Source organism: Scyliorhinus torazame, chromosome 10 (assembly GCF_047496885.1).
Source record: "Scyliorhinus torazame isolate Kashiwa2021f chromosome 10, sScyTor2.1, whole genome shotgun sequence".
Taxonomy (NCBI): domain Eukaryota; kingdom Metazoa; phylum Chordata; class Chondrichthyes; order Carcharhiniformes; family Scyliorhinidae; genus Scyliorhinus; species Scyliorhinus torazame.
In genome coordinates this window covers 67,993,839-68,007,660 of record NC_092716.1, presented here as the reverse complement: position 1 = coordinate 68,007,660, position 13,822 = coordinate 67,993,839, and the positions used below count along the sequence as shown (strand labels likewise).

At 41.2% G+C, this 13,822-nt stretch overlaps 1 protein-coding gene across 2 annotated transcripts in view; it reads right to left on the bottom strand.

Moving 5' to 3' along the window:
* Window positions 1–1,736: 1,736 nt before the first annotated feature.
* Window positions 1,737–13,822, bottom strand: part of nkd1 (NKD inhibitor of WNT signaling pathway 1) — a 115,521-nt gene continuing 103,435 nt past the window's right edge. For both annotated transcript variants that reach the window (XM_072518228.1, XM_072518229.1), the window contains 4 exons: window positions 10,815–10,962; window positions 5,584–5,668; window positions 5,068–5,198; window positions 1,737–3,393 (listed from right to left, as the gene is read on the bottom strand). In XM_072518228.1, the coding sequence (XP_072374329.1) occupies window positions 2,804–3,393; window positions 5,068–5,198; window positions 5,584–5,668; window positions 10,815–10,962 (954 nt within the window). In that variant the 3' untranslated portion in view covers window positions 1,737–2,803. The remainder of the gene's footprint in view (window positions 3,394–5,067; window positions 5,199–5,583; window positions 5,669–10,814; window positions 10,963–13,822) is intronic.

Below are 13,822 nucleotides of genomic sequence, written 5' to 3'. Positions count from 1 at the left end.
ACAAAAGAAAAAGTTCATGGCCTCCTTAATTCCTTAGTAAATCTCAAAAGGATCCTTGAAAGCTATTTAGAATGGTTTCTTCAAGGACGCAGTTGGAAATAAAACAGTACATTCTTAAACATTTTCTTCGATGGTTCATGACTTGACAATTTCACTACCCACAGGACAGTCCTTTCACGCCTATAGAAATTGGACGCCTTTTTTCACAGATGTGAAATGAAGCCCGATTCACACAGCAATTTACCTTCGGATGCCTTTAGTGTAATGTATAAACAGGGTAACGTACATACTCCACTGTGTGTTACTCTGTATAATACATGTGTAGTTTTGCTTGACAAGGAGGTTTAGACAGACAGCTACATTGTTCTGTGGGGGTTTCTTGTCCTATATCATGGAAGCGATTTGATAAATGAAGGCATCAAAGTTTGTGAAAACACATTCAATACAATCCTTGTTCCCTTTCCTAATACCAGAGCTTTGTATGATCTTTGGCCATTTTGGAGCATTAATAAAATCTACCATCACAATTTGGTATTGTGATTTCACTTGTGGCGGGTGAGGGCATGCTGACATGTGGCTGATGCAAAGACTATTTTGACACAAGACCAGTCGCATAGCTCCATTCTTTGTTCCATCACCCCTTGTGAGATGATCTTGGAGCATGTGCAAAGGAAAAAATAAATAAGCTAGAGCTGGCACATTGTTTACAGAATGCACAGGAACATGTGTTGTCTGCTTCAAGGTAACTGGTCTCGCCATATCACTCGCATTGCCAGACTGGGGAGATTTTAATAATGTACCATGTTAGTAGTCCAGCTCAAGAACTTTGGCCATGAACTGAATACTATTTATTTGTGAAAAGAAAGACACTGAAAACTGATTGGAAAGCAGTGAGTTCTGAGCTTATTATACTGATTAATACAAGAAAGATCATTCTAACTTCATTGAAGCCTACTTGTGACAATAAGCGATTTTCATTTCATTTAATTTGTTGTAACAATTGAAAGAGTACAGTTTTAAAATCGAAGTGCAAACCACCAGTAGAAATTTGGTAAATTTTACTGAGTTAAAGGCCAACCCAAAATACTGATCAAATGTGTCTCTGGTAACACGTTCCCTATCTGAATATAACCACTGAAGTTTATTACTGATCTTTCCCTGGAGTAAAAACAATGTTTTACAGTGACACATTTATTGCTGTGTGAAAGGGGCTGAACACTTAATAGTCAGCAGCAGTATGTAGTATTTTAGAATTCCTCTGCAGTAGAGTTTAAGATGCTGGCCACAGAATAAACAGGATATCTCACTCATTCCAGGCCTTCTTCCATTTGTGCAAAAGACGCACCACAACTAACTCCCAACAGGATCCTGCATGTCACCATCATAGGTGAGGTATCTTCATTGATTAACTCCGATGTTATTTCAATAAGATTGAGACACTACTTCAAAAATGGAGTTGGTTGCACCAAGTTATGTCCCATCTTCCCTGTGTACCATTCGTGAAGAAGTCCACTGTCATTCCTTTCGGAAGAGACTCTTATTTCAAAAAAATAAACTCAAACCACAGTTTTAAAAGAAAATGCACCTGAGATAGAATATATACTTGACAACCTCTCTGAAATGTGTAGAGCATTGCACCTTCTGGCTGGAATTCTCCAGCTGTTGGGATTCTATTTTCCCACGGGCAGCGCACCCCCCGCCCCCCCCCCCCCGCCCCCCCCCCCCAACCCCACCCCCAATCCCCGTGGGCTTCCCACCAACATGTAGTGTCTTCAATGGGGGAATCCCAATGAAAAGCAGTGGGAGTATAGAATCCGTCCGCCAGCCAAACACGTGGCTGGAGGACCGGTTAATCCAGCCCTCTGTGTCACTCAGTCCCATGGCAGAATCAATTGGTACGGTAACCTCAGGTTTCTCCAGTTGGTGGGAAAGGAGTGGCAAAACTTTGAGTGCTATAATATTGGGTTTAATTGCATATGTGCACATTCTTAAACTTCGCACTCTGCACATTTCTCAAATGCACATGAGTGATTTCACCCAAGAAGTTTAGATTGTAAGCATCTGATCTGCAATACAATGCACTAATTGAGTGTCGGGAGGTTTTGAAAATTATGTGCACAGTTTTGTCGAATCAATTCACTTCACATATGTATGCATGTCAGAATATGATTAACCGAGAGACATGCCACTCAGTTGGGATATTCCAAAAGAACTCAAATGCGTGTTCAGTAACAAAACATTGAAATCAACAACCTTTTCACCAGAAAGAACTGAATTAAAACCAAATAAACTAAGAAGAAAAAAACCGCACTGATAATGGCACAAATCTTTCAGAACACTTAGCAGCGTATCTTTCCTTTAGTCTTCCTCTCAAAAGGTAGAAAAAAATTGACTCCAGAAGGAAGAATTAAAACTACAGTATTATAACCACTGTAGAGTTGGCAAAACGTGGGTAACGCAAATCTTAATACAGAAAATAATTCAATTACAGAAACATAAATGATACTCTGGACAACACAAAAAGGTTACACAAGTATGCAGAACAGAAAAAACCCCTGTGGCACATTTTATAGGTTAAAGAAAATAAAATCTGAATTAACACTAGAGGTAGCCAGCTGTTCAAAAGTCTTTTAGTTTCACTTCATGTCATTATTATTCATTGTCAAAGTAATGAACTCAACATCTTATAATTAATATCAGCAATACTGTCTAGTCACAAGGTCACAAAATCCAGTCGGAAATCACCCCTTCAAATTGGATAATGTGGTTTTAATTTCTTCTAGAATACCCGGGTCTTTTTTGCTCATGTCTGGTAGAAGTGATGGTAGTGGTGATGATGTTCATGGTGGTGATGATGTTCATGTCTTTGAACAATCCGACCAACATGGCCTTCATATAGCATAAGCGATGGCAAATCCCTCACATGCTCTTGCTCGACTACTCTTGAAGGGGGCTGGAAGGCTTTATATATTTGATGGTTGTCCTTAGACCTTTGCTTGTGTTTCTTATGACTCTGCTGATGCTGTTGACCAAGCTGCATGGGACGATATGGAATATTTGGGCTGACTACCACAGGAGTGGAGGTCATTGGCATGTAGGGACTCTGTGAAGGCTTGCTCTTGCCAACCTTTCCTGCTGGGACTGAAGCCATCACATTTTTGCTCAGGGTTTTGGGTGATTTAACTAAGTGCTTGCTGGTGTCCTGATTGCGTAGTCTTTGCTGTAATTCAATCATTCTGCTGTATGAAGAATGGTTAAGATGACTATGTCCTGGATCCATAGTTTGATATCTCCTGTGGTGACTGTGCATGATCTCCGGATCATGGGAATGGGATCTGGCATGATGAGAAACTTTCACATGATTTTCCTTTCTCGAAGCCACTGGAGGTGAACCTGTGGGATAAAACACATGCATGAGACAAATTAAAGAGGGTTTTTCTACAGAGAGTGAGTTTTAAGAACTTACGATCTTAGGTCCCAAATGCCAAGGCCCTCTTTTCAATTTGTTGCTTGTCCCACCTTTAGTGTTTTTTGATATAGTTTGCTCCAGATATTCCAGTAAATGAGTATGATTTAATTTTTAAAAAATCAGAGTCCATTCTGGGTGGTATTAGCTGGGTCGTTCCTGGCACTTATAACGCTATCTAACGACACTTTGTTGCTATTTCGACCCCTGACGAGGAACGCCCCCCCCCCCAAAAGCCACACTTAAAACTTAATTTCCGGTACTGAGGGGCTCAAGCAAGCGGAGCTCCTCAGTACAGGAAGAGATCGGGGCATCATTTTTAAATGTTGTCTTTATTTCTTGAATCCTCCGATGCGACCCCCGGACCTCTATAAAGGGATCCTCAGGCACCTGGTGCCCCACCTCGCATGGGCAGGGCACCCCTGGGCCTGATCCCCAGCATGGGCAAAAGGCCAGCTTGGCACCATGGTACTGCCAGCTTGGATGTGCCACCTGCACACCCTGGAATGCCACCCAAGATATTTGGATGGCACCAGCAATACCAGGGTACCACCCTACCCAGAGGCCGACCACACAAGAGATTCCCCAGGTGCCGTTCCAAAACGGGTACCACTGCTAAACAACACTCGGCTGGGGTCTCCTTGGCAAGGTCGGTAGATGCCCGGTTGGCCGTTCGCTCTGGCATAAACATAGTTAAGTGGGCTTTTAAACTCACTTAATTATGCAAGTCTCCCATTGTGGGCGGGATCCAAATTGCAACATCTCGCAAAATCTGGTTAGGTCTTGTGAGGCATAATGACCATCAGGAATCCCAGGAGAGGCATCTGGCGGGATCTACCGGCCATGTCCCGTCCTGATTCCGGTGGGGCACGGGCAGTAACTCGTGCCCAATGTTGCTCAGTTTCTGGGAGGTGTACATAATAACCCCAACATACACATCTTCCAGTATTTCCCTTGTCCTGTAAAGTGTCTCCTATTAGTTTGTCCGAAATGAGTTCGAGAAATGGTTGTGCAGCGAGTCCCATCCAATCCTGTTTGACCTCTGGACCTCACTGGGTCAGGCAGATTGATTGATCAATAGGTCATGATATAGATACTGACAGAGAAGATATAGATTGCTTCCTCCAGGACTCACCACAGCCATTCTTTCCCTTGCTCGTCAGTCCGACATTGTGCCAGGCCAGAGTATGAGACCTGGGATGCAGTCACAAAAACAGCTAACAATGCAGTCAGGCCCTTGAAAGGGAGCAGACCTTCAATGGAGATCAATCAATGCACTGCACCTTATAATAAATTAAGTCACATTTTCCTTCACATTGGAAGCAATCTGGAGTTTTTACTTCCACTGCTCTAACTAGAAGACTATTCCAAATATTGACTCTTTGCATGACAAGTACTTCTTGAAATCAACTCTGAAAATGCCTATGGAGCTATACCTCAATATCATTTACTGTCTTTCAAGATAGAAGAGGTAAGGAGATATTTAAGGAGAGGCAATTAATGCAAAAGCATAGAAATAAGAATGACCATGTACAGTAGCACCTGCAAAAAACAAAAAATTGCCAGTTTTTTTTGATCTGTACCAATATAGATCCTTGTACCTGGTCCAAACTTTGAGGTGTAGTTTTCTATCCCTGCCAGGTCAAGATAGTGGTTTCTCCTTTCTATATTCTCATCCACACAGTGGCGATGGCAGTTTATCTGCTGGGGATGCTGGTCACTGTTTTGACGCCTGAAAAAGAGTAGCTTGTTGCTGTACACTCATTCCACAGAAGTCTTAATCTAGATGAAGTTCTACTGGTTTTTGTATGCATACATCTCAATTTTTTGCACCAAATCAAAATATGGCATTAATAGGTTTTATATGAAATCCAACATACATATTAAATTTTTTATAATCTTTAAATTAATCTTATTTAAGTTAATCCAAACAAATTGTGAAACATTGGCACACCTTGATTTTAATTGTTGGAATATTTCTATATAAATTAACATTGTTGAATTTCAACATATTAAAAAAATGATTGAACTTAATCATTATTAGATGATAATCACAGGGTGCGGTATAAATGTCAGTGGCATTTACAGCTTGAAAGGAGCATCAGCCCGTTTCTTACCTAAGGGTAGCACGGACTTTCTTCTCCATATTCTTCGACTCCTCCACACATTTATTTTCAGCTTTTTGCCATGAATTGTTCACATCTAAAATGGAGTGGGAAATTGAAGGCATTAGCTCTTTCAATTCGGAGTGCAAGATCTTTACGGTTACCAAATATTTACAAGCATGAAAAGTCAAAGCTAAAATCAGAAATATTGACTGGAGGGTGCAACAGTGACTTCTAGCAGCAGGCCCTGAATGTGTACCAGTCATTCCAAAGCAGCCCTCCATATTGTAGATTTTAATCAGCCCACTGTGTTGGTGGTGTTTGCAGGCCAGAGCTTTATTCAGTGGTAAGGGACGGGGGTAGCCTCAATCTCAAATCTCCTTGTTGAATTAACCCGGTTCCATTTTGAATAATTCAACCGAGTTGATTTTTACCTGCTAAGTGCCAGTGTATTCAATAATTCCACAGTAGGATTGATTTACTCTTCCTGATAAAGTCTCAAGTTATTTTTTTTTAAGAATAATCTTTATTGTCACAAGTAAGCTTACATTAACACTGCAATGAAGTTACTGTGAAAAGCCCCTAGTCGCCACATTCCGGCCGGCACTTGTTTGGGTACACAGTGGGAGAATTCAGAATGTCCAAATTACCTAACAGCACGTCTTTCGGGACATGTGGGAGGATACTGGAGCACCCGGAGGAAACCCACGCAGACACGGAGAATACGTGGACTCCACACAAACAGTGACCCAAGCCGGGAATCAAAACCTGGGACCCTGGAGCTGTGAAGCAACAGTACTAACCACTATGCTACCATGCTGCCCATGGTAAAGATTTTAATCTTTAAGCTTAGCCCCTATTGACTCTGATTGAATGAACTAAAGCCACAGCTGCCAGTTTTGCTCAATTAGTAGCACTTTCACATCTAAGCCAGTAGCAAGAGCAGAAAGTCTTGGCTGACACTCCATTGCAATATGGTGGGAATGCCAGATTGTTAAGATATGCCTCCTTTTGGAAGAGACATTAACCAAGCCTCATCTGGCTGGCCACAAACAGATCAAGCAGTCATTAATTTCATTTGCAACTGAACAGATCTGCTGTGTGCAATTGGTTAATACATTCACTTACACTTAAAAACTGATCAGATGGATATTGGGTGATTGGAGATATTCTGAAAATGTGGTGTGTCACTATATAAATGGAAGTCTTCTTTCACTTTCTCAACTCCTTCTACTCTCATATCATTTCACAATTATATAAACCCTAACTGTACACAATACTTCACCTAAACATAATAAAGCTGGGTAGTGTGCTTGTCTCACTTCTGTGGCCTTAGATATAACTGTATACACTACATTTATTTGGCATTGCAACTGTTGCCATGCATTGCTTAACAGTTTCAATGTTTGGTCACATCATACATTTCTTGATTCGTCATTTTTATCCATTGTGACTTCAAGGCTCTAAAAGGATTTACTACCTCCTTTTCAAAAATTTAGATATCAAAATATCCATTACATTACATTGTATTGGGTACTTCCTTTCAAATCAATTCAGTTGTCTTCAAAGGATTTTTAAATAAATTTGTTCATAACCTGGTATTCATTGGCTTGGGACCATTGCTGTTACTTAAGTATATTTAATTACTTCCCTTAAAATAAACTCCAGTGCTTTTTCTACCATGCCGATAGGCCTATAAATCCAGGGATCAGATTTGTGACTTTTTCCCAAAAAAACTGGAACATAAGCTATTTTCTGATCATTTGGTACTACTGCTGCACTAATGAGCTTCAAAAGAATAACCTCGACTGCCCTTACTTCCAATCTCATTTCCTTAAGTACTTCCGGATACATTCCATCTGGGCCTGTTCTCCTGCAAATAATCAAGGGTTTTGTGTTGTTCTTAAAAAAGTGACCACTTTGCTCACAATCTCTGATTTCTTCGACAAATTCAAATACATGCGCTCTTTTCAATCACTGAAAAGGAAGTTCTTCTAATTTAAAACCTGCAAAAAACCCATAAGCTTTCTCGTCTAGTATTTTATCTTATTCATTATTTTCTGTAAGGCACTACACTTCTTTAAAACAGTATCGTGCTTATTTTGCAAGCACGAGGAACGAAAGCTCGCTTCTCTTATCAATGTCACTTGCAAATTCTTTTCCAATCTTTAAAGTTCTGAATTATCCATAAGAAATTGGTCTCATGAGCTACCCTTTTTGGGTGCTTCGCGCATTCTTGGTGCTCCAAAGTAGCATCCACCATTTGTGCACGCATACGTGGAGAGAATCGTGCCCCATGCCACATTGCTGAAGGCATTTGCATACTTGCAGAGAACATTTGCCAAAAGTGTGCAGAGCAGACAGATCATGACACCAATTAGTGTAGAGCATTGACTTAATGTTAATGGTCCCATTTTGGAGCTCAATGCTCCAGTTAGTTTCCTCTCCTAGCACAGCTAAGCATGCATCCAACAGTAAGTACTGCCCACCAATGCTGTTTAAAAGGATCAATGTTGTTGCCCCAGAGACTTGAAGGGGGGGGGGGGGGGGGGGAGGAGGAGAAGAGATGTGTGATGCCCCAAGGTGCAATGCCGGCAATTGGGGGGGTGGGATGCTGGCAATGATCGGGGGAGGGAGGCGTCTTTAATCAGGTTGAGATCTGTGCAGCCAGACTTGCTGCCGTATTTAGGATCTGCCCCTCAAAATGACGATGCAAAACCCTTCCCCCTTTTAAACAAAATGGCAATGTGTGGGACGATCTCAATGGTAAACCTATGCCGGTTTTCAGTCAGAACCTGAATGTTTTGCCGTTTTGGGGAAAATTCTGCCCCATATCTGTCCAGGGAGTTCAGGAAGAAATTCTCCTAATTGGAGCAAGGAACAATGTGAGAGGCATTTTCACCTTAGTAGGTACGCCCTCACTGAAGTATTCAATCAGATGTCGGAGCAGGGCAAACATTCCATTGCCAGTGGCTGTGAAAGTGATTGTGGCAATAAACGTTTATGGGTCTGGCCCCTTGCAGGCTGGATCTGAAGATATTTACAACAGCTTGAGTTTTGTTTCCATTGTAAGAGGCTCCCTATTCAAAGGAAGCTAAACAATGTTCCCTGCAGGCTGTGCAACAACCCAATAGTTTCCATCAAAAAAAAGAATGCACACTTAAATGAATCATCCACATATTCCAAAATAAGATCAGAGGGGACATTGGAGCTAAACACATTTCATTCTCTCTCTCTTGCCAGAGACAAGCAGGGGAATGCAAGCACCTAGCCTCACTCCAGCTGTAGGCCTCCTCATGGTTTAAGGTGTCATTGACTACAGGCATGCCACTTTGAAGATGCCGTATCAACTCTGGTCTTGTACTGGAACCAAATGGGATTTCACTCACTCAGCATACAGCTATTATCCTAGCTCTTCATTCTGTTGACTGGGCCAGCTGCATTTGTGCCACCATGGCAACTTAAAATGTCACTAGGTGACAAAGACTGTCCATTGATGACCTGGCTCATGATCCCATTGAGCAAATCATACAGATGTGTCAGTATGCAAACAATAAAAGTCATGCTGCCACAGAAAACATTGTAGAGTAGGTTAGTGGTGTGCTGAAACAATTCTTCAGCTGACTGGAGTGCCCTGGAGGAGCACTGTAGCACCTCACAGAAAAGATGCTGAAACTCATGGTGCTCTGCTTCATGTTACACAATCATAAAGGGACAGCCCTTGCCACCAGCTACATGGTGAGTAGCTGAGGAGCAGGAGTGTAAGGAGGAAAAGTAATAGGGAACTTAGACGGCTCCCTTCTACCCAGACTGTCTGTAAAGATCTCATCCAAGTGTGATACCAGTACCTACAATTCACTATTCATCACCTTGTTCAGAAAGGGAGAGTGTGTCACAAAGTGTTGGGCAACCTGTTCAGTGATGTGACAGTTACCTTTAAATAGCTGGCAGTATGAGGAAGCTGCGAGGTGGGTGTCTGAGGTTTGCAACAGTGTTTTGTAAGAGTGAGCTGAAGCACTGGGATGTTAGGTATGAATCCCAACTGATATGGATTGTTGGTATGTGAATGGTGGTGCTTTGAGCAGTGTCTGTGGGTAGGGTATGGCATTTGAAAATGCATCACTGGCCTTGACCACATGTTTGATGTCATTGTGCTTCTTGCAGCACTACATTCGGGCAATGACCTTCATGGCTACCTGCTGTCACCGTCTTCCAAGAGTGTGTGCGCGTCCCAGCTACACCCAACCACCACCCTTGCTGTGGATACAGGACAATTCTTCTACATTCCACCTCCTCTGCCAAGGCTCAGTGCAGCTTCCAAAATCCTTGGAGCCTCTTTCGCTCTTGGTTATTTTATTCTTCACAGTTTTACCAGGTCAGATTAATTTCTTGCATGACTACCAGCACCTGCTCCAGCCACAATCCACCTCCCCTGCGGTGTAAGTGAACTTAAAGTGGCACTTGGAACTTATTGTTTTGGGATCTCTGCTGATGTGTCCAGTCAATGAATGGTACAGTTAACGCTGGCTGCATGCAATATCATTCCAATGATTGGATAGGTTGGCATATTGCATGCATCATACTGAATGGACATTGGTTAATCACAAACAGCGATTCCTCGTACCGGTTTTTTGGGCATATCCAATTTAATGCCCTACCTTTTACCACTTAATTTAATTGTATACATTTTTCAGTCGTCCACTTTGAAGGCTTTTAAAAGATCAGGGGGAAGAAATATCAGAACCCTCATTTTTGATTTGGGCGGCAGGGTAGCACAGTGGTTAGTATAGTTGCTTCACAGCTCCAGGGTCCCAGGTTCGATTCCCGGCTTGGATCACTGTCTGTGCGGAGTCTGCACGTTCTCCCCATGTCTGCGTGAGTTTCCTCCGGGTGCTCCAGTTTCCTCCCACTGTCCAAAGATGTGCAGGTTAGGTGGATTGGCCACGATAAATTACTCTTAGGTTAGGTGGGGTTACGGGCTAGGGTGGAGGCGTGGGATGCTCTTTCCAAGGGCCAGTGCAGATTTGATGAGCCGAATGGCCTCCTTCTGCACTGTAAATTCTATGATTCTATGAATGCACCCCCAAAATCTGAATCTTTATGAAGATTCTTTACAACTGGCTAGTTCAAAATGTATTCTTTACAAATTTATTCTAGTTAAATTAACTCTTAACAGAAAGCACCGAGAACTCAATATTACACAAACCTTCATTTGCAAATACATGCTGATAGACTTTGCTTACCGGTTTGGCCTGTGTGATTGCCTTTCTTTTTTTGGCTTGCATCAGGCGTCACCGTTAGCTTTACCCGCAGTGTTTTACTGGTACTTGGTGAGTGGTTCACAGACGCATCTACCACCTCATAGATGGTGTGCAGAAGACTAGTGATATCCTGCAAAAGTATCAAAACAAAAGTGGTGTAGTAATCTATCAACAAAGAGGCTGCCCAAAGTGCAGCTATTTTTTATGAACCGAATTCTTGAGTCGTGGGTTTTTATAGCTTCAGGAACAGCCCATTTATGAATGTTAAAATTAAACACACAGTAGAAAATATGAGGAATTATGCTCACATGCACTATTGCAGACAGATGAGAAAAATGTTGGTTTAAATATGGTGAAACCTATCAAAATAACATGATAGGATGACTTCAATCTCAGAACAGGAACCCTTAACTGATGACGCCAACATTCCCGCTTTCCATCTTTCTAGCCTTTGAAATGATACTGTCAATTAAAGGCCAACATTAACTATGAACTCAAATTACATAAATTTGTTTCATACAACATCATCAGTCAAAAAGAGTTTTGTTGAAAGTACATCTTATTCATACCAACGACAAAGTTGGACCACAGCAATTTTAATGTAAAAAGAAATGGAAATCCATCGCTGGAGTGGCACTGGCTATGTGTGATGTGGTAGGAATGAAACTATGCAGATGCAGTCCAATGAGGTTGCGTGGCAAAGGATAGCAGCACAAAGTATAAGGCAAGAATTGCTCTAGTAACTAAATGTAGTGAGATCACAAGCCTGTTAGAAACGGTCAGGGTAGTTATTTTCAAAACATTTATTATATCGCTGCGCAAAACAACCAGAGGAATTTTTACCCTGAGTGAGGATAGGGTCAAGATCGCCTGCAATGCCAGAATGTGCAAGGACTAATTTTACAAGAGAACAACTAGGTGTTGGATAGGAATGCTATTTCACCTGTGGCGCCATAACCAGCATGAAGAAAAAGAGGAAGATGGGAAAAGGGGAAATATGTCAATGGATATACTGGATTAGGCAAAATCAGCACAAGATCTTATAGCCTTTAAGTGCTGCCAATTAAAAATTTAAGTTCTGCAGGGCAAAGTGGAACTTCAGTTATACAAATTGGCGAGGTTGGGACTGTTCTCTTTGGAGAGAAGGCGGCTGAAAGGAGATTTGATAGAGATGTTCAAAATCAGGAGGGAGCTGGGCAGAGTAGATACTGAGAAACTCTCCCCGCTCGTAAAATATTCAAGAACGACAGCTCAACAGATTTAAAATGATTTGCAAAAGAAGCAAATGTGATGGGAGGAAAAACTTTTTCACACAACGAGTGGTTCAGGTCTAGCGTGCACTCCCTGGAGGAATTCAATCGAGGCATTCAAGAGGGCATTGGATGATTACTTGAGTAGAAACAATGTGCAGGGGTACGAAGAAGACAGGGGAATGGCACTAAGTCATTATGTAAATTTGGAGAACCTGATGGACCAAATGGCCTCCATCTGCACCATACCAATTCTGTGACAGAAATAAGTGCAGCAAATTACATTTCATAAAATTACTGAAATATCCACTTATAGGTTGGAGACAACTGGTCTCACAGCACTGGAGCTCATATCCTCCCAAATTGAATTTAATTAATGCAAAACTTTTATATTACTGACTTCCAACCAGGGTAAAAGGTCTGCAAGTAAATATTCATTTCAATGATCAAGTATAAGAGATTGGCAGTATGGTGCTGACAACACTACATCAGTCACAAAGTGCTGTTGCTAATAGTAGGTGTTAAGAGACTCATGCAAAGCACTAGAGTGAGTGCTATTTGATCCATATTAATGCCTACTTTTACATCCCTACACCTTATCGCAGCACTGTGCAAACAACCCACCAGCCATGAATATGATTGAAAAAAAAAAGGTTTGCATTCAGAAAGTTATACTTTTTAAATGCAGAAAACACCATGACAATGCTGCTGAAACTATTCCTTCACCCTTCTATAATAGTCTATTGTCACAAAACTTGAGAAAAGCAGAATTCATATTTAGTCATAGCAACTTTCTACCAAGGAAATGGAGCGAGGCTCTCAGGCAGGCAATTGCTTCAATGCACTTTTCGCACAGTATCAGTTTTAGATTTAAGAATGCATCAAAAGCACAAATGCAAAGCTTCCCCTGCCTTTACTTTATTTTCATTTACAAGCTTTTTAACGGCACTACAAATTACACCAAAGTCAGATGCAAACTACCAAGCAATTTTCACAAGCAAAAGATTTGAATCATTTTTAAGAAACACAGTAAAACTTTGTGGATCAAACAGAATTAGATTTAATAATTTTGATTTCCACTCTTAAACCGAGGTCCCTGTGAAGGTAATTACAGCAGAACTAATGGTTCTCAAAAGACCATGAGAACAAAATCAGTTAGGCCTTTAAAAAGCCTCTGAAATAAAGAGTAGCACCGACTGAGATTACCTGGTATTTTTCAAATCCACAAAGCCTGGTAATTTATCTCTGCACAAAGCATTGTAAAACGCTTTTAATTAAGACTTGGTAAAATTAGTCTCTATCAATATTTATCAATATTTATTTAAAAATATATTCCACATGGATATTCTTTCCTAATTATTCTTCTAGGAGGTTAATCTTTGCAGTGTTCCTCGTGCATCCCAGTTTAGCAAATGAGTATTGTTTAAAAGGAAACCAATAATTTGGATAAATTTGCAGTTATAAAGTCAATTGTCTTAAATGAAAAGAAAGTGTGTAACAAACCTTAATTCTCCATGCAAAAGCAAACTATTTCAGATGCTAGAGAAGTCCGAAATAGAAAAGAAAATGCTGGAAATGCCCAGCCCGTCAGGCAGTCGCTGTGGAGAGGGGCAACAGTCAACCCTTCTCATTTAGAACCTTTATATCAGAACTGAAAACAGTTTAGAGACGTAACAGGTTTTAAGCAAGTGCAGAGACTAGAGTAGGGGAAGAGCAAACGCAAAGGTCTGTGATAGGGCA